This window comes from Neofelis nebulosa, chromosome X, assembly GCF_028018385.1.
Source record: "Neofelis nebulosa isolate mNeoNeb1 chromosome X, mNeoNeb1.pri, whole genome shotgun sequence".
Lineage (NCBI taxonomy): Eukaryota > Metazoa > Chordata > Mammalia > Carnivora > Felidae > Neofelis > Neofelis nebulosa.
The window spans coordinates 67399659-67421989 of NC_080800.1; the positions used below are offsets into that span (position 1 = coordinate 67399659).

At 34.7% G+C, this 22331-nt stretch overlaps 1 protein-coding gene across 8 annotated transcripts in view; it reads right to left on the reverse strand.

The window, feature by feature from the left end:
• The window catches only part of BRWD3 (bromodomain and WD repeat domain containing 3), a 251447-nt gene that overhangs the window by 123975 nt on the left and 105141 nt on the right, over positions 1-22331 (reverse strand). For all 8 annotated transcript variants that reach the window (XR_009257105.1, XM_058713528.1, XM_058713523.1 and 5 more), the window contains 6 exons: positions 18113-18153; positions 15317-15421; positions 14077-14230; positions 9418-9552; positions 8294-8422; positions 6663-6888 (listed from right to left, as the gene is read on the reverse strand). Coding sequence is in view for 7 of the 8 variants with exons in the window: in XM_058713528.1 (XP_058569511.1) it covers positions 6663-6888; positions 8294-8422; positions 9418-9552; positions 14077-14230; positions 15317-15421; positions 18113-18153 (790 nt within the window). In the remaining variant the exon portion in view is untranslated. The remainder of the gene's footprint in view (positions 1-6662; positions 6889-8293; positions 8423-9417; positions 9553-14076; positions 14231-15316; positions 15422-18112; positions 18154-22331) is intronic.

Below are 22331 nucleotides of genomic sequence, written 5' to 3' on the forward strand. Positions count from 1 at the left end.
TACACATATATATACATATATGTGTATGTGTGTGTGTGTGTATATATATATATCTATAGATATAGATATAGATATAGATATAGATATAGATATAGATATAGCCAGACATGTCAGGGACATTTTGGATGGCTACAATGCAGCTTTCCTCTTCCTAATGGTGTGGCCTCCTCCCTAGGAGGCATTGCATTTGGAATATTAATGCTTGTTGGTCTAATACTGTTGGTATGTCATTTGTAGAAACTGTCTCATCTGCCAGAATAAGAAGACATCCAAGAAAATTCTGCTAGCCTAGATGTTCCAAACACCCTCCCATTAAATTGGACCTTTGGATGACCTCTGAACCTGCCCTCAGTGCCATTCCCCTGTAATTTCTCCCCTTTAGTAGGAAGCAGTTAAGATCAGTCATCGCCCCAATTCCTAATGGCAGTTAGGAGCCACGTGTTCAGAGGGGGATATATGAGAGAAAAAGATAGTATAAAATAGGCAGAGAGGGAAAGGAGGATCTGAGGTCCCTGGGTTGGGATAAACACATATTTTGGAACAATGCTGGGAGTGTCTGACCACAGCAAACTCCCTCAGGTTTAAGGTTCCTCAGAATGTAACAGACCCCATCTACTTCCCCTAAGGTTTCCCTCAGGAATTTGACAAAAGACCTAAGTATGGCCATCAGCCATCTGTCTTACAATGGAAATGAGCCAATCAGGAATGCATAACCCAGCACCTAGAGCTATCAAGCCAGTAAGGGTAGAACCTGAGAAGGAACAAGGGGGAAGGGAAGGGGGGGGATTGACAAGAACTTTATAAAACAAGGACTCTTGTCTATAGTCTTCTGGCATTCACTTTCAAATGTCCCTTCCCTATAAAGAGAGTTTTCCTACTATTCTTACTTTCTAATCTTACACTTTAATAAACTTTTGCCTGCTGCTTAAAAATAAATAAATAAAAGAAAATTGTAATAACTGAGATTTGAAACAAACTGAATGCAGTGAACTTAAGAGAGACAGCTATATGCACAAGAGGTTTTATATAAACCTAATGGGAACCACAAATAAAAAAAAATAATAGACAAAGAGTAAAGAAAAAGTAATCCAAATATATCACTAAAGCAAATCAGTAAAACTTGAAAGATAAGAAAGGATCTTCAGAAACAGTCACAATTCAAGTAATAAAACAGCAATAAATACATGTCTACCAATAATTACTTTTATGTAATTATTATAAATGGACTATATGTTCCAATCAAAAGACATAGAGTGACAGAATGCGCACACACACACACACACACACACACACACACACACACACACAAGGACCCATCTATATACTGCCTACAGGGAACTCATTTTAGACCTAAAGACACAGGCAGGTTGAAAGTAAGGGGAATAAAAAACATTTATCATGCAAATGAATGTGAAAAAAAAGCTGGAGCATCAATACTTATATCAGAAAATATAGATTTTATTTTATTTTTAAAAAGTGTTTATTTAATTTTGAGAGAGAAAGAGAGAAAACAAGCAAGGGGCAGACAGAAAGGAGGAGAGAGAGAATCCCGAGCAGGCTCCATGCTATCAGTGCAGAGACTGACATGGGACTCGAAGCCATGAACCATGAGATCATGACCTGAGCTGAAATCAAGAGCTGGACACTTAACCAAATGAGCCACCCAGGTGTCCCCAAAAATATACATTTTAAAACAAAAACTGTAACAAGAGACAAAGAAGGACTCTATAATAACAAAGGGGACAATCCAACAAGAAGATATAACAATTGTACCCAACATGGAAGCACTAAATACATAAAACAGTTAATAACAAACATAAAGGGACTAATGAGTTATAATACAATAATAGTAAAGGACATTAATATAACACATCTGAATAGAAAATTAAACAAACAATGGGTGTGAATGACACAGTACACCAGGTAGACTTAATAGATATATTAAAACACTCCATCTTAAAACAGCAGAATACATATTCTTTTCAGGTGCACATGGAACACTCTCCAGAACAGATTACATGTTAGGCCAGAAAAAGAGCCTCAACAAATACTCAAGGAGATCAAAGTCATACCATGCATATTTTCTGATGACATTGATATGAAACGAGAAGTCAACCACAAGAAAAAATATGGAAAGACCACAGATACATGATGGTAAAATAACTTGCGATTAAACAATGAATGGTTAACCAAGAAATGAAAGAGGAAGTCCAAAAGTACATGGAAACAATGAAAATGAAAACATAATGCTCCAAAAGCTTTGAGACACAGCAAAAGTGGTTTTAAGTGAGGAGTTTATACCAATACAGAATCAACTCAAGAAGCAAGAAAAACCTCAAACAAACAACCTAACCTTACACCTAAAGGACTGAGAAAAGGGACACCAAACAATACCTAAAGCCAACAGAAGTAAGGAACTAACAAAGATTAGAGCAGAAATAAATGATATAGAGACTAAACAGAACAGATCAATGAAATCAGGAATTGGTTCTTTGATAAAATAAATTCACAAACCTCGAGCCAGATTCATCAAAAAGCAAAAAAAGAAAAAGAACGCAAATAAAATTACAAAAGAAAGAGGAGAAATAATAACCACACCACAGAAATACAAACAATTATAAGAGAATATTATGAAAAACTATATGTCAACACAATGGACAACCTAGAAGAAATAGATAACTTTCTAGAAACATATCACCTACCAAAATGAAAGTTGGAAGAAACAGAAAATGTGCCTAGACCAATTACCAACAAGGAGATTGAATCAGTAATCAAAAACTCCAAACGAACCAAAGTCCAGGACCAGAAAGCTTCACAGGTGAATTCTACCAAATATTTAAAGAGTTAATACCTATTCTTCTCAAACTATTGCATAAAATAATGGAGGAAGGAGAACTTCCAAATTCATTCTATGAGCCCAGCATTACCCAGATACCAAAGCCAGGTAGATATCACTAAAAAAGAAAACTACAGGCCAGTATGTTTGATGAATGTAGATGCAAAAATTCTCAAAATACTAGCAAACAATCCAACAATACATTAAAAAAATCGCTCACCATGATTAAGTAGGATTTATTCCCAGTATACAAGGTTGGTTCAATATTCGCAAACCAAACAATGTGATATATCACATCAACAAGAGAAAGAATAAAAACCATATGATCATTTCAATAGATGCAGAAAAAGTACTTGACAAAGTACAACATCTATTCATGATAAAGCCCTCAACTAAGCAAGTTTAGAGGGAACTTACTTCAACATAATAAAGACAATATATGAAAAACACAGTGAACATCAGAGTCAATGAATGGAGAAAAACTGAGAGCTTTCCTCTTAGGGTTAGGAACTAGACAAGGATGTCCATTCTCACCACTGTTACTGAAGACGGTACTGAAATCCTAGCCACAGAAATTAAATAAAAATAATAAAGGGCATGCAAATTGGTAAGAAAGAAGTTAAATGTTCATTATTTGCAGATGACATGATATTCTATATACAAGATCCTAAAAACTCCACCAATAAACTACTAGAACTGATAAAATGAATTCAATAAAGTCACAGGACATAGAATCAATGTGCGAAAATCTGTTGCATTTATATATATTGCATGTATTAATAATGATGTAGCAGAAAGAGAATTTAAGATAACAATGACATTTAAAATTATACCAAAAATGTTACCTAGGAATAAACCTAATAACCAAAAGGTGAAAGACCTATACTCTAAAAAATATAAAACACTGATGACAGAAATTGAAGATGACACAAAGAGATGGAAAGACACCCATGGTTATGGATTAGAAGAGCAAATATTTTGTGGTGCCTGGGTGGCTCAGTCGGTTGGGCGTCTGACTTCGGTTCAGGTCATGATCTCGTGGTTCATGGGCTTGAGCCCCGCATTGGGCTCTGTGCTGACAGCTCGGAGTCTGGAGCCTGTTTTAGATTCTCTCTCTGCCCCTCCCCTGCTCATCCTCTCTCTCTCTCTCTCTTTCTCTCTCTCAACACTAAATAAACATTAAAAAAATTGTTAAAAAAGAACAAATATTTTTAAATGTGTATACTATCCAAAGCAATCTATACATTTAAGGCAGTCCCTATCAAAATGTCAATAGCATTCTACACACAACTAGAACAAAAAGTCCTAAAATTTATATGGAACCACGAAAGACCCCAAATTATCAAAGCAATTTTGAAAAAGAAAATGAAAGAAGTATCACATTCCAGACTTCAAACTGTATTACAAAGCTGTAGTATTCAAAACAGTATGATACTAGCACAAAAACAGACACAGAGATCAATGGGATTGAATACAAAATCCAGAAATAAACCCACAATTATATAGGACTTAATCTTTGAAAAGGCAGGAAAGATTATCCAATGGGAAAAGACAGTCTCCTCACCAAATTGTTTTGGGAAAACTGGACAGCAACATGCAAAAGAATGAAATTGGACCACTTTCATACACCAAAAAAAAAAATTCAAATGGGTTAAAGACTAAATATGAGACAGGAAACTATTAAAATCCTAGAAGAGAGCACAGGCAATAATTTTCCTGACATGAGCCATAGCAACATTTTTGTAGATATGTCTCCTAAGGCAAGGGAAATAAAACAAAAAGTAAACTATTGGGACTGCATCAAAATAAAAACTTCTGCATAGCAAAGGAAATAATCAACAAAACTAAAAGGTATCCTACTGCATGGGAGAAGATATGTGCCAAGGATGTATCAAAATAGTCAGTATCTAAAATATATAAAGAACTTACACAAGTCAACACCAAAAAAACCAAATAATCCAATTAATATATGCACTGAAGAAATAAACAGATTTTTTTCCAAGAAGATACCCAGATAGCCAAGAGACACATGAAAAGATGTTCAACATCACTCATGATCAGGAAAATGCAAATCCAAACTACAATGAGATACCACTTCGCACCTATCAGAATGGCTAAAATCAAAAACACGTGAAACATGGAGAGGATGTGGAGAAAAATGAACCCTCTTGCGCTGTTGGTGGGAATACAAAATGGTGCAGGCACTGTGAAAAACAGTATGGAGGTTCCTCGAAAAGTTAAAAATAGAGCAACCCTAAGATCCAAGTATCCACGCTACTGGGTATTTACCCAAAAAACACAAAAAACACCAATTCAAAGGGATACATGCACTCCTATGTTTGTAGCAGCATTATCTACAATAGCCAAATTATGGAAGTAGCACAGTGTCAATCGATAGATGAATGGATCAAGAAGTTATGGTGTGTGCGCACACACACACACAGACACACAGACACACATAATATGGAATATTATTCAGTCATAAAAAAGTGAAATCCTGGGGCACCTGTGTGGCTCAGTTAAGCATCTGACTCTTGATTTTGAGTCAGGTCATGATCTCATAGTTCGTGAGTGTGAGCCCCACATTGGGCTCTGTGCTGACAGTGTGGAACCTGCTTCCCTCTCTCTCTGCCCTTCCCCCACCTCAAAATAAATAAATAAACTTGAAAAAAAAACACAAAATTCCAGCCATAAATATGCTCTAGAAAAATTGAAGTCCTTCCATTTGCAATGACATGGATGGAGCTAGAGAGTATAACGTTAATTAAAATAAGTCAATCAGAGAAATATAAATACAGTATTATTTCATTCATACGTGGAATTTAAGAAAAAAACCAAACAGCAAAGGAAAAGGAGGGAGGAAAGCAGGGAGGGAAAGAGAGAGAGAGAGAGAGAGAGAGAGAGAGAGAGAGAGAGAGAGAGACAAGCCAGGAAACAAACTCTTTATAGAAAATAGACTGATGGTTATCAGAGGGGAGGTAGGTGGAGGAATGGGTGAAATACGTGATAGAGATTAAGGTGTGAACTTGTGATGAGCACTGTGTGATATATGGAATTGTTGTATCACTGTTTTGTAGGCCTGAAACGAACATAACACTGTATGTTAAATATCCTGGAATTAAAATAAAAAAAGAGTTGCTTTGACAGGGAATAGCATTATTTCACTGTCTTATTCTACTATCTTTACATCATGTATTATGCTTATCACTGCTTCCTCAACATCCTCCAAGACTGTTATTTAAACACTAAATAGTTTCACCAATGAGAAAAGCTTGACAGGTTAAAGTTAGTACATTTAATCATAACTAGAAGTCAAAACCATAAGCAACAGGATCATATATATGTTTAGGTTTCTAAGGAAACAGGTCAATACATTCTCTACTTGAGTATATGCCTGTTGTCCTAATCCATTTATCTGTGTTCAAGTGACATAAAAATGTAAAAGTACTCTGGTAAGGTCAAAAGTACTATGCAAATGGGACATCTGGGTGGCTCAGTAGGTTAAATGTCAGACTCTTGGTTTCAGCTCAGGTCATGATCTCATAGTTTGTGAGTTCGAGCCCCACATAAGGCTTTGTGCTGACAATGCAGAGATTGCTTGGTATTCTCTCTCTCTCCTTCTCTCTGCCCCTCCCACATCTCTCCCTCAAAATAAATAAAAAATAAAAGTTAGAAAAGTAATATGCAAATGAAAATTAATAGAAGTATTAGGTACATACATTCTAACCTACTACAGAGTTTAGCAGGAAGTATGTATCATAGAAAGAACAGTAGGAAGTATAACATTTTGCAAAATATTTTAAATTTAATTTTGGAGATAACATACCATTAGCCACATATCCCAGCTGTGGTATAAGTTGTTCATCTTTACAATTTTCCCGTCCTGGTACTAGTCTTTGGAATTGTGTAGGATGCGGATTGCCATCAACATCCACCAAGAATGGGGGAGGCATGAGGTGAGGAGCTTGTTGGGTCTGTTCATCCAGTACATAGTTGTTGGCATCACGGATAAGAGGTCGATAATCCGTGTGGAAGAACATCTGATCTGGAATCTTTATCACAGGTTTTAAGTATTTAACATGCACAGGGAATTAATTTTCATTCCTAAAGAACATGCACTTTTCAAACCAGATACTTTTTGCATTCCCTTATAGCCCTCTATTGCTATATGTTTCCTCTAAGTAAAAGTGAATCACCTGAATTGTAATCCTATCTTTTCTCCACAAAATCCTATAATCTGTATTACTTTCTGGCCCTATATCATATTTCTCCAATTAGCATATGAAGAATGAGAGCAATAACATAGTAGATAAAGTTACATATTTTTATTTAAGTTGCAAATATCATACAAACCTTTATAACTATTTTTATTTTTTTTCAAATATGAACCGATTAAGTATAATATAAATGGCAAAGCAGGTAAATACCAAATGCATCAAAAACACTCAAAGGTGATACAAGTATTGAGCTAAACTCAATGATTCTGAGTTCTCTTCCAACTCCAAGAATCTATAATCTATTCCAAATTCATAGCTAGTAAAATATAAAGAACCAATTAAGTTAGTTTCCAAAGTATTTTAGCAAGATGGATAATAGGTAAAGTGGCCAAGGAAGAAAATGAACATTTAGTCACCAGCTATTTGTTTCCAATTTATGATAAGTAGAGAATGCAATCTGGTAAACTTGTTTTCCCATTACACCTGAAGGCCAGTACAGAGAATATGTTCTAAGTAAAAGGATTTCCTAATGAATTTTTATTTTTATTTTTTTTAATTTTTTTAAAGTTTTTATTTATTTTTGACAGAGAAAGAGAGAGCACGAGCGTGAGCTGGAAAGGGGCAGAGAGAGAGACACACAGAATCTGAAGCAGGCTCCAGGCTCTGAGCTGTCAGCACAGAGCCTGATGTATGGCTCGGACTCACAAATCATGAGATCATAACCTGGGCCGAACTTGGATGCTTCACCAACTGAGCCACCCAGGAGCCCCTATTTTTTAAATTTTTTTATGTTTATTTTTGAGAGAGAGAGAGCGCGCATGAGCGGGGGAGAGAGAGAGGGAGAGAGAGAGAGAGAAAGAGAGAGAGAGAGACAGAGAGAGACAGAGAATCTGAAGCAGGCTCCAGGCTCTGAGCTGTCAGCACAGAGTCCAATGCAGAGCTCGAACTCACGAACCGTGAGATCATGACCTGAGCTGAAGTTGGACGCTCAACTGACTGAGCCACCCAGGCGCCCCCCCTTAATGAATTTTTACATCTACATCATCCTATATCTTAATAGTGATTCAAACTGTGAAGCCTTATGTTCTGGCAGTGATGAAAAATTTTACCAAGAAAAGTGACTTGGTTATTTCATATCTGTTGACATACAATGGCCCTTATTAACCAGAAGACTTCAAATAAAATTTATGAATGATATAATCCAAAATTATAGTGTATAACAAAAATTAAATAGACTAACCTTTTCATAGTATTTACTGCATCCAAAACCAAAAAGCAGCAAATGCCCATGAGAATCTGTGCAGGCAAAATGGTTTCCATCTGGTGAAAATTTACAATCAAACACTGCACCATGGCCTTGGCCTTCAATCTGAAAATTAGAGGAGTCACTTTAAGTCATTTTAAGAGGTGATTTTTCAAATAATAAGTAGGCAATAGATTCTGCTTCTTAATATCTTGGATTCTATAATGTACCAACATTCCAATGTACTCTCTGGCTTCTGCAGCCAGAATCCTACTGAAACAGTAAAGCTCTGTAAGATGTTAGGAAGAATCAAAATGCATTAGATGGCACCAAACATTACCAGCAATGTCATATCTTAGAAGTACTAAATGAGTGACTGAGACACATCCAAAATGACAAAAACACTACCTCAGCAAATCTTAAATTGTAATGCAAGTAAGCCTTAAAATAACCTTCCTAAAATTAAAGCACACAAGTCAATTTTACTAACAAAAGACAGAGGGTATTAACAGTCTAGAACTATACAAAGCCTCAAAAGTTGACAATGTAGAAATGTTTACAGAGAACTATTCTTCAGAGAGGAACAATAAATATGGAGGATATGAGTATTCCCATTACCATAGAAGGATATTCTACTGGGAAAAGAGATAGCTCATCAGATTTTTCCAGGGTTTGTATGAAATATATCTTAAGAGTAACTATACCTCCAATTCCACATTTGCCAGACAACTTCCTGATTACTAACTAAACCATAAGGGGTTTACCAGAGGCAGATACAATACAGTCACTGTTATGATATATACATTAGGATTATTGTTTAAATATTAACCTTTTTGTGATTTTGTCTAGTGTTAGCTCCAAAAGCTTATTACATTTGAGTTTATAGAGTTTAGAGCTGGGCACAAGAATTTGGAAAACGCTAATGCCATGATAACAGAGTCATTCTGAAAGGTGTAATTCTCGACTGGCCTTACTCTCAGGTCTTGAGACATTCTCTAAGTTACTGTATGGATTTAAACACAGATGATAAGAGGTTCCTTGGCACTAAGTACACTTTAATTACCAAGCTGGCATATAAGAGATGTCCGTTATAATATGAACTAAGCACAGATTTTCCTTACCATGTTAAAATAATTCCGAATTTTGGTCCCCCGGTCAAGGTCCCAAATAAAAATGTTCCCATCATGACCAGCTGAAAGTATAATCCTTTGATCAAATGGATGTGCTTCCAAAACAAATACTTCATCATCATGTCCCTGTGATAAAAGCAATATTAAACATGAAAAGCAACACCGAGTATCTGGTTTATTTAGCCAAAAGGTCTCTGGAGTGTGCTATCAACCTGGTTCACATGAATTTATGCACACCACAGCACTTACTACATGGGCACTACAAGAAATGGTTCTATTAGCGTTCCTTATATGTTTACATGCTGATTTCAAAAAGTATTCAATAGAAGATGCAGAAAGGTGTTTAAAATGTAGTCCAAAAACAGTTACAGGTTATTACCAGGCCCCTGAAGTAGAATTCATATTTCTATGACTCTTCTATTTAAAATACCAACAGAAAATGGGACAAACAGAATTTTTCACTAACACCCAATTCTGCAACAGAGATAACAGACAAACCTTCACTGTTCTTCATCCAGCATTCTATCCCTATTATTCAAATTGTATTTTGGAAGGCCCCGTGGTACATTCAAACCAAAAAAGCATAGTGGTTCTGCCCTTTATCTACTTTATACTTGAAGGTTTCATTAATATGCTATCTGAAAAATGGGTTTACTGTTTTAAAAAAAGGTTTGAAAAACAATGCTCTCTGTATGTTTCCCTTACCAATGAATATTGGCATATTCAGATCAAGAGTCTGCAACTGTAGCCTGCAGGCCAAATCTAACCCCTAGCCATTTTTGTACACACAGCCTGTGAGATTAGAATGGTTTTTACATATTTAAAAGGCTGTAAAACATCAAAGAATATGCAACAGAGACCATATGTGGCCTGCAAAGCCTAAAATACTTACTACTTGGCCTCTTAAAAAAATAGTTTGCCAACACCTGATTCAGATCATTGTTAAGAAGAATACATGATTAACAATAGGCTCCAAGTTTAGAAAAGCGTGCATGACATCCTGAAGTTGCATTTCACTTAGAAAAACATCAGCATATTACATATCAGGAGCTTTTAGAAATCATCATATCTTATGACCCTAAAATGTGCATTTTATCCCAAATCATTGTACAAAAAATGGAATAATAGAGCATCCTACCATATTGCCATTATGGACAAAAAATATAACTTACTGCAAAATAAATGCATACTGGCTCAAAATGTATAGGTAAAATCACATTACAATAAATATTGTCACAACTTAAAGTTTACCAAAACTCTTTTCCCAGTGACTACTAAAAAATTACTTCTTTGTTATATGCTAAATAATCAACTTGATATAACAAAAACTTTCTAAGGTCCCTAAAAAGAAAACAATATAATTACTTTGTTAAACTCAAATGATAGTGTTACAGTGATTTCCGTGTACACTGGCAAAGAGAGGCTTTTAAATAGGGGATTTTATTTGTTGGTCACATGCCTTAGGATAGGACATAGTCACTGGATCATAGGGAACAAAACCTAATCAAATTCAGTAATATCTTAAGATATATCATCTGCCTTAAGGCACACTTCTATCTCCACCACTGCCACACAAATCCAAATTATCATCATGGCCAAGGCCCATCCTAAAGTCTACTCAGAGTCACTCTTATCTCCATTACAATCTATTTTCTATTCTGTTGCCAGAATTATAAAGGTATTCTTCAAAGGCAAAATTCACATGTCATTCCTTAGCTTTTAAACCTTTAAATGGTTTCCTATTGGTCTAGGAGAGATCCCATAAGACCTTAAGTAGTCTGCCCCTGTCTATTTCTCCAGTCCTATCTGGTGACACTCTTTCTGCTCTCCATGCTCTAGCCAAAAATTGGCTTTCTTTCAACCCCCTTGTACCTCAAGACCTTTGAGTTCTTTACCCTCTGCCTGTAAGGACCTCCCAACTTCCTCACATATGTAATTTATCAAATATTTATTGATACTGTACCATATTGAGACAGAAAATAAACAAAATATAATAAGTAAATATTAGGTAGTGATAAATGCCATGATGAAAATAAAGGTGACTGAATAAGACAAAGACTGGAAGGCTACTCTAGATTGTTTGATCAGGGAAGGCCTTGTGAAGGAGGTGACATTTAGGCTGAGACCTGGGTAATTTCTACATATCTTTCAAATCTTAACCCAAATTTTACTTCCTCAAGAAGCTTTCTCTTATCCTCCTAGACCAGGTTTGGTCACCCTATTAGAAACTTGCACTGTATTTTGTACTTTTCTTTCTTAACATTTATTTAATTAAAAATTTTTTGTTTTTGTTGTCATTTTTTTCTTAATAGGCTGTAAATTCTAGGATGACAGGGACTCTTTAATTTACTCTTTATTCATAACATCTAACTCAGCTGCTGGCACATAGTAGATGCTCAGTAAGTATTTGCAGAATGGAAGAACTTTACCCCACACATTAAGACCCTGATAAATTAAAGAAAAAAATTTTAATATTTATTTATTTTTGAGAGAGAGAGAAAGAGAAACAGCTCAAGTGGGGGAAGGGCAGGCAAAGAGGGAGACACAGAATCTGAAGCAGGCTCCAGGCTCTGAGCTGTCAGCACAGAGCCCGATGCAGGGCTCAAACTCACAAACAGTGAGCTGAAGTCAAATGCTTAACCCACTGAGCCACCTAGGCACCCCAACCCTGATAAATTTAAAAAAATTTTTTTAATGATTATTTATTTTTGAGAGAGACAGAACATGAGTGGCGGAGGGGCAGAGAGAGGGAGACAGAATCCAAAGCAGACTCCAGGCTCTGAGCTGTCAGCACAGAGCCCGACGTGGGGTTCAAACTCACAGACTGCAAGATCACGACCTGAGCCGAAGTCGGACGCTCAACCGACTGAGCCACCTAGGCGCCCCACAGACTCGGATAAATTTTTAACATAGAAAATATAAATATCAAAACTAAACAGATTTGATTGTAACCAGGAATAAAAATAGTCCATTCTAAAATTTTTTTCAGTAAAATTCACTGAAGACAGATGACCCATGAGCCCATGGGAAGAGTACCATTAAACAGAACTCTAAATTAAGGTACTTATTAAGACAGGATTTTACACAGATTTGAAAACCAGTAGCTATAACCTGAACTTTGAAATTGGGAATTTTAGACATATGGACTTGTGCTGTCTAATACTATAGCCACTAGCCACATGTGGCTATTAAGCATTTGAAATATGGCTAGTCCAAATTGAGATGTTCTGTAAGTATAAAATAAAACACTAGATTTCAAAGATTTAGTGTTTTCTAATGTTTACTTATTTTGAGAGAGAGAGCAGAGAGGGAGAGAGAGAGAATCCCAAGCAGGCTCCATGCTCAATGCAGACCCTGACATGGGGTTGATCTCATGACCATGAGATCATGACCTGAGCCCAAATCAAGAGTTGGAGGCCTAACTGATGGAGCCACCCAGAAGCCCCCAAATATTTAGTATTTTTAAATGTAAAATATTTAATAATTTTTATATTAATTACATGTTGAAATGCTACTATTTTGGATCTACTAGGTTAAATAAAATATGGTATTAAAATTAATTTCACCTGTTGTGCTTTACTTTTTCTGTTGCAGCTACTAGAAAAATTAATATTACATATGTGGCTCACATTATATTTCTATTGGATCATGCTGCATAGACAAACATTTCTCAATAAGAAAACAATATACATTTTTCTACACATATTAACAGAAACTTGTATCAGGGAATAGGGAAAAGCAAAAGGGGTAAAGAATTGGTTAAACATTAAAAAAAAAGAATCTAAAACTCCACTGACACAGTTTTAGGGTTTTATTTAGAAAAGAGAATTTGGAGTCATATGGAAATCCTCCCTAAATTAAACAAATTCTTTAGAAACCTCAGATATATACAATATTATAGGTAATATTATTATTATATTATTACCTTACAATAGATAAGATTATCTCAAATAGGAGTCAAATAAAGATGATAACCATGGTATACTACAAAGCAAAGTGAGTCACAAGAATTAGATTCTAGTCCCTATCATTTACTACTTTGTACATCATATGGGAATCACTTGGCCTTTGTCCTTAAAGTATTTATGAACCGATAATTAAAGCAGATAGGAAAAAAGCTTTTAAGTGGCATTTAACCTGAAGCGTACATGATAAACCAACAAGCCTGCCCATGTGATTTCTGCTATTAATCCCATCAACTTTTCATGTCACAAATATTGTAGCCTTTTACAACAACAAATACATTTTTTAAAAGAGGCAAAGCCACCTTTTCCCTCCTACTTCTTCCTCTTACCTCTACTTCTTGCATAAACTAAACCCTGAAGGTAAAATATAAAGGATACCCTTGTCAAAATAAAGTAGGCTCTACCCCTATAATAGTAACAACAAAAATCCCAACTCATACTAAAAGCAAAATAACTCACATACTTTGACTGCATTTAACAAAATAAATAATTATAAGACCTCAAAAGGATCTTGAAAAGTTTTTATATCTGCTTTTAGCAGCTATACCATGTACCATCCTCATTTTGCAGAGGTGGCTGAAATAATTGCTTCCCTGATAGTCACAGAAAGTAAACTAAAACTTAAATTTCCTGTCTTCTAGAATAACGCCCTTTTGATCATTGTAATTATTCCAAGAATACTTACAGATAAAGTATGAAGAAGTTGCCCTGTGACAGAATTCCATACTTTCAAAAGGAAATTGTTCACTGCAGTAATAACTGTGGTGTCATAGCGATCCCAGGCCACCATAGTCACTTTAAGTTTAGTGACCTTGTCTTCTCCAGATGGCAAATTATTCCTAAGTAAAATAATTTTCAATATTCATACATTGTAAATTATTAACAAAGGTACATCTAAAATAGCAAATTATGAAAAAAAATCTCTCCAGGAGCTTGCAAAATTTTAGTTTAAAAATCCTAAACTAAAAATACTTTTAAGTATTCACAAAATAAAATAATAAAAGTATTTAAATAGGGCAATATTTAGGCTTATTTTAGGGAAAAAAAAGACACAAAATGACAAAAAAAATTGTAGTTAGTTACACAAGGACAAAACAAAAGTGAAACTAGAAAAAAACATCTACAAATTCCTTGAAAAACAAAATACAAAGTCCTGTTGCCTACCAGAAAATATGAAGAAAAATATAATGGACATTTTATCACCTTAAATAATAAATATTTGAAACTAATAGGCCTTATTAAAAAGCAGCAAAAAAATTCATTAACTTTTGATTTAACTGAATATGACATGAATAGCTGGCTATGCCTACAATGTCAGTTCTATATTGTTATTAATGGGAAGACAGTTAATTTCAGAGTTATACCATATAGAAACTGTAATGTTCTAAAGAGGTAATTATGTATCTTCCAATCAACAGGGAAGATGATTAAACAGAATGCTGATTAAGTGTATTTATAATGTCCAGTGGGAATGCTAACCATATCAAACATTATAAAGGTATCCTCAGTAAGACAGTTAAATTTATGATTTAATTAATAATTTTTATATTAATTACATAAATAAATGTTGACATTTAATAGGGACAACCCTCAAAGTAGAAAGTAGTATATAGATAGATATAAAAATTACCTATAGAAAATTAAGGCAGAAAATAACTCTGGGTATTAGTAGAGCAGAGATCTTTGGGTTACAAGGGACCAGAATTTTGAATGACTCAGCAATGTTCCTATCATCCAGTCTGTCAATCAACAGCAAAAGATAATTTACTTAGAGACTAAATACAGATGTAAACTTCAGGTCCATCAGTTAACTCCTAACTATTTACTAATCTAAAAAGATATTTTCATTATTAGATATAATTCATTAATGTAACAGATACTATAACCATATGACAACTACTGAAATATCTAACATCCAATCTTACCCAGTCATTTTAGTAGCCATATCTAGCACTATACTTTTCCATTCTTGTTGCTGATATTGCCAAATTCTTGCTGTTCCATCTCTACTTCCACTAACAAATCTTAAACTGCAAAGAAACAGTTAAAATACCTTTATTATATTCTTCCAAAATAGAAATCCTTTTTTTCTAATTATGAAAGTAATACATTCATCCCCATACACTCCTAGTAGGAATGAAAATGATATACTTTGGAAAACAATTTGGCAGTTCCTCAAAATGATAAACACAGTCACCATATAACTCAACAATTCTACTCCCAGGTAAAAATCCAAGAGAAATGACACATAAGTCCACATAAAAACTTGTACATGAATATCTATGGCATTATTCATCATAAGCCAAAAAGTGGAAACAACCCAAATGTCCATCAACTAATAAAGAGATAAACAAACTGTGGTATCCATACAATCAAATAGTATTCAGCAATAAAAATAAATGAAATAATGATACATGTTGCAACATGGTTGAATCTTGAAAACATTACGCTAAGTCAAAGAAGTCAGTCACCAAAGATTACATATTGTATAATTCAACTTATATAAAATTTCCAGAACAGACAAATCTATAAAGATAAGAAGTGGATTAATGGTTGCCCAGAGTTAAGGGTGGGGGTGTAAAGAGGTTGGGGAATGATAACTAAAGGGTATGGGAATTTTGGGGGTGCTAAAAATATTCTAAAATTGATGGTGGTGAAGGTTATACAACCCTGTGAATACACTAAAAACCACTGAAATTATGTTATATGCATTAAATCTCAATAAAACTTACAAAAATACATTCATTCATACACCCATAATTCTATCATTGTTCATACTTTCATTTCTATTCTTCTAGACTCTATTACAGGCATACATAAACACATATATTTCCCCCTATAGGAAAGAGAATTGTACTACATATAATATTTTATGTTTTTCCCCAACTTAAGTGTTATTTCATAGACACATTTCTAGGTTTACAAATATAAAACTACCATCACTTTTAATAAGAGTTCAACTATATGGATGTATCAATTTAATCAGTCCCTAATGATAAATATTTATACTACTTCCATTCGTCACCATAATAAATAAGCTTGTAATGAATATCTCTATACATATTTTATACAATCTTATACATATCTTTGCTGAATCAAATGGTAGAAACATTTTTAAAGTTTTTGACAAATTATTTCCCTGAAAAAAATTTTTTAACAATTTACAATCTCATCAAAAGTTGTGGGAGACTGAGTGCCCACTTTCCCTAAACCCTTGGCAATACTGGGTGCTAACATTCTTCATTATCCTGTCATTGTGAAAGAAAAAAAAAATGTTACTTTTATTCTAAACTGTATCTTTAATTATTTTTAAAATAAAATTGGACAACTTTTGTTTATTGTCCACATAATAAAGATAAAATAATGTTTGTCCTTTAAGGAAAAGGCAAAGAATTAAAAACTTCAGTTTCCTCTAGCATGAAAGAATCATAGCTATACAAACCTTCAAATGTATAACTCAGTATACTGCAATAAGCCAACCCCAAAAAATTATTTGAAGGTTTTTTTCATTCCTAATATAAACTTCACTCTATGTGGACCATCATTATTTTACTCTCACATTTAATAAAGATGAACAAATTCATCATAGTAATCACCCACTGTCTGAAAAAATATTTACAAATAAAACATGGTCAAAAAAATTAAAAAATAAAAATAAAATAAAAATAAAACATGGTCATCCACATACAGTCCTTATAGAAATATATGGATACAAATTTATGTTAAGTAGTTACATTTTTATATCTATTCTAGGTCAATTTTTAGACTAGGGCAAAAGATAATCATATTTTTGGTATCAAATATTTGAGAGCATGTACAAATACCTGTATATAATTTCTGAGTTTCAGACACAGAAAATATGCATCATATGAGTAGTAGAGATAATAAGTAATACAGATTTTCAGAGGAAGACCATATGGCTAAAATCTGGAGCAGTCAGAAAAGGCTTCAGGTAGAGCATGAACCTTAAAAGGAAGATAGGACTTAGGCAAGAAGAGAAAGGGACTGGAGGGAGAAGAAAAATAGAGTGAAGGATAGGGAAAGGGAGAGGGAGGCTGTAGGAGATGAAGAGAAAGAGTGAGGGGGAGTAGGGGATGATATTTCTGGGTAAGAATGGTGTGCAGTAAAGCATAAGCAAAGAAATGAATGAGAGAATAGAGAAGACAGACAGAAATATACAGGTATAGATGTGGAATGTAACAGAAGCAATGGTTAAGTCAATTAGGCTAGATGTAAATATTTATATGGGAATAGTAAATGAGTAAAGAATGTAAAGTCTAAGTCAAGTTATAGAAAGTTCGGAATTCAAGGCTAAGACATGTGAATTCTATTCTACAGACAAAGAGAAAACAGTAAAGATTTCTGAACAGAGCAATGTGGATCTGGCAGAAATGGACAGGATATATTTAGAAGGGAGAAGAAAACTGAAAGTAATGTGTCAAATAATAGAATCCTTGACTGAGGTGAGTGATAACAGAAATGGAAAAAATAAAATAAACAAAAAAGAAGCCAGTCAGAAAGGAAGGACTGATTAAGTATGGCTACTACTTGGACAGCTGTTTAAAAGAGATGGGGTAACAATGTCATCAAAAATAGACAAGGGTTTTCATCTTATGAAACTAAACAGAAATAAATTATTATAGCAGAGGGTGCTACTTCTGAAGGAATAGAGGTAAAATATATCAAAACTCTGTTTACACAGATATGCACTACATAGTTACCTGTCTCCATTGTTACAGAACTGAACAGCAACAACTTTGTCCTAAGACATAAAACAACAGATTTTTGGTTAGAGTTCATTTATTTGTAAAATGAATAAAGTATGCTCCCCTTCAAATTCACATACAAAAGCATCATGAAGTAGAATTTTCAATGCTATGATTTTCTTGGGAAAAAAAAAAACCAATTTTCTTTTAAAAAATTAATGAAGGCTAAACCAATGCATTAACTGAGGAGGAATACTTACTAGCAGTAATTTGAGACAAACCAGACAAAAGCAAAAGCTGTTTCTAAATCATAATCTCAAGAGACAGTTTTGAATAGATACTAGTTTATTATGTCTCCCATAATAAGACAGCACACTAACCTAAAATGCCACCTTAAAATAGCTGATTTAATAGTTAACTAAATCTCCCTCTTAAATTTTTTTTTTTAATTTCAGAAAATAAATCAGCCATTTCCTGTTTCTCACATGGTTCATTCAATTATTTTACAAAGGATTCATCTGCCTGTAGGTACTATATATACTTCTGCTTGCGTCTTCTTTTATAATGACTAAGTTATACTTTTATGATATAATGTGTATTGTAGTGATGAGAAGATTAAAGTGTAAGCCAGAATGTGCATTTTCCTTCTCTTTATTCCTTGATAGTAAAGCTAAAATGTACCCTCAAACGTTGAGCACATTTTCACAAACCCCTCAGTGGCTTAACTGCATTTGAATTTTTAATAAAAAGCTCAGATATTAAATGTCTTTATATTTAATTACTTTTAATTTTTAAAAATTATTAAACTTGTCTTCATATGTTCAGAGGTAGCCATGATTCACACTGCTCTATGATTTCACTGTAGTATTTATCTGACAGATTCTGGATTCTCACTGCCTTTTGCAATAACTGGTATTAGATGTTCTGAAAGGACATCTTATTTTCAATGACCAACAACAGCCACTGGCTTCAAAAAAAAATGACTAACAACAGCCACTGACTTCAACAGGGAGAATTTAGATTTCCTGACTTTCTCTTAGCTGGACCGCTATAAAAAAAACTCCACAAAACCCTAATAATCAATTTTTCTTCATCTCATCCCCACTGAATTCTTGCCCATTGTTTTTACTACCTCCTTCTCACTCAGCTCCCAATAAACCTGAATGCATTTGTATATACAACCTACTTAGATGGTAATTATAAAGATGCCTCCTTTGTATACTCTAGTACAAATGTATTTCTCCCACTGGATATTCTCAGATTGTGATCTTTATGGATTTCTTAAGTTTTTCTCTTTCATAATTTGAGTAATATTCTAGGACTTTAGCATCTAGGAATAAGTTACAGCAAGGTAAGAGCTCACCTTGGCTCAGTAACTGTTTATAAGTAACTGTTCAATTATGTTTATGGGATGGGACAAAATCAGGAGGTTGTTTCTAAAAGCTGAAGGAGAAGGTTTCTAGTGTCTCTTTTACTACAAATTTCAGGAACATGATTGATTTTGTAACTCACAAAGTATCTTTTCCTAAAAGTCATCATTCAGGGAAATTGTGCGTGTTTTATTGATGTGCACTAATACTATTCCAAATGAAAGGTCAACAGTACTAAGAATAGTAACCTTAAGAATTGCAAAGCTGAGTGCTTTCAATTGCTGACTATATCGCTTTGACAATGAGGTACATGAGATACACAGTAAGCTGAAAAACAAGTACTCCCATATACCACAGGAAATAATTATCTAGAGAAAAAGGTAATGAAAGAAAGAGGAGTTAGAGATGAAAGATACATAGGTATATGAAAAAACAGTACTGGTTCCAAGCTTCCTGAAAAGGAAAGTGGAAATAGCTTGAGTGGACAAGTGCCAGTCATCAATGGCTGTCACCCACGGATAAAGCTGTTCCCTGCTGTTATTGATAACTGAGTAGGATTAGATTTCAGTTGTCTTTGATAGCAATCTGCAACAATCATACTAAAATCGACAGGCTAAATTAGTAAATTAATTTTTCCTAAGATATACTTAATATGTCTTTTGCTTATTTTTTTGGTGCAAATTGGCATATAGCATCATATAAGTTTCAGCTGTACAATATTATAACTTGATATTTATATATACTACAAAGTGATCACCACCATAAATCTAGTTACCATCCATCAACATACATTTGAGCACTGTCACCCATCCCCCAACACCCTTTTCCCTCTGGTAACCACCAAACTCTGTATCTATGAGTTTATTTTTGTTTAGTTTTGTTTGTTCCTTTGTTTTGTTACTTTAGAATTCACATATACTGAAATCATGTTATTTGCCTTACTCCATCAGATTTTTCACTTAGCATAATATCCTCAAGGTCCATCCATATTGTTGCAAATGTCAAAATTTCCTTGTATGTGGATGAGTGGTATTCTAGTGTGTGTGTGTATGTGGTGTGGGTGTGTGTGCATGTACAACACATCTTTATCCATTCATCCATGGATGGACACTTAGGTTGTTTGCACTTTCTGGCTACTATAGATAATGTTGCAATGAACATAGGGGTGCATATATCTTCTTGATTAGTGTTTTTATATTCATCAATAAATACTCAGAACTGGGGCGTCTGGGTGGCTTAGTCGGTTAAGCGTCCAACTTCGGCTCAGGTCATGATCTTGTTTGTGGTTCATGGGTTCAAGCCCCACATGGGGCTCTGCGCTTACAGCTCAGAGCCTGGAGTCTGTCTCAGATTCTGTGTCTCCCTCTCTTTCTGCCCCTCCCCTGTTTGCACTCTGTCTCTCTCTCTCTCAAAATTAAATAAACATTAAAAAATTTTAAATAAATACTCAGAAGTGGACTATTTAGATCATATGGTAGTTCTATTTTTAATTTTTTGACAAATATCCACATTGCTTTCCATAGTGGCTACACCAATTTACATTCCCACCAATAATGTATGAGAGTACCCTTTCCTCCACATCTTCTCCAACACTTATTATTGTTTGTCTTTCTGATAACACCCATTCTACTAGGTTTGAGATGATATCTCATTGCAGTTTTCATTTGCATTTACCTGATAATTAGTGATGTTGAACATGTTTTCATGTGATTGTTGGCCATATATATGTCTTCTTTAGAAAAAATGTTTATTTAGTTCCTCTGCCCAGTTTTTATTTGGGTTGATTTTTTATTGTTGAGTTATATGACTTCTTTATATATTTTTGATATTAACCCCTTAGTGGATATATGATTTATAAATAACGTTTCCCATTTAGTGGGCTGCCTTTTTGTTTTACTAATGTTTTCCTTCACTGTGCAGTAGCTTTATAAGATGTAGTCCTATTTGCTTATTTTTGCTTTTGTCTCCCTTCCCTATAGACCCAGATTTACAAAAAAATTCACTAAGACAAATGCCAAGGACCTTATCAATGTGGGAAAGTCATCAAAAAGATGTGAATGCCAGTTGACCTGTGAGCTGGACCCCAGACGATTGGAGGGTCCTCACCTTCTTCCATATCCTTGGAATATGGGTTCCCACTCCCAGAGGCTATTCCAAGGACAAAGCCTTGAGACGATGATGTGGTATTGAGAATATCTGCACAGTATACTTGAGTGAACACAGTTAAGGCTTCTTTATAAACTTTTAAGATTTGGCGGGCAGGCACAAAGATCCATTTGTCTTGCTGCCACCCAAGATAAGCCTCATGTGTAAATTTTGTTTGCTTATTAAAATTGCCACCTACCAACCTAGAGTGGCCTACCTCTTTCTTTGGTCTTTCTCTGCCCTCTGGGTTATATGGGCCAGTTTCAGATTAAATCCAAGAAGCTCCCAAGAAGGTTATGAACTGGCAATTGGCAAGCCAGACAGGAGACCAAAGAAATGGGCCTTGGGAATGAGGCATCTGCAGTAAATATACCAAATCAGCCATCAACTTCTGTGGGAGGAAGGTGCCTATATGGTAGATACTTGTGGACTACTGCGTGAGTATGGGGATACCCAGAAAATGCCACCCAGTGTAATGTTCTTGTTGGAGGAAATGCACATACCACATTGAGGCAGAGAAGGGAAACACGTGGTTGCCACAGTGGGTCTCTACTGTGAGTAGTTCAGCTAGCTACCGATGCCCAACTAAAGGCTGAAGCTCAAGTTAGAAAGTTAGTAGAGCTGAGATTAGAAATGGACATACAAGTGTCCACCACTCTGCTAGCTCTGGGGCTGGCAGACAAGATAGAAGAGCAGAATGATAAATTAAATACTTTAGT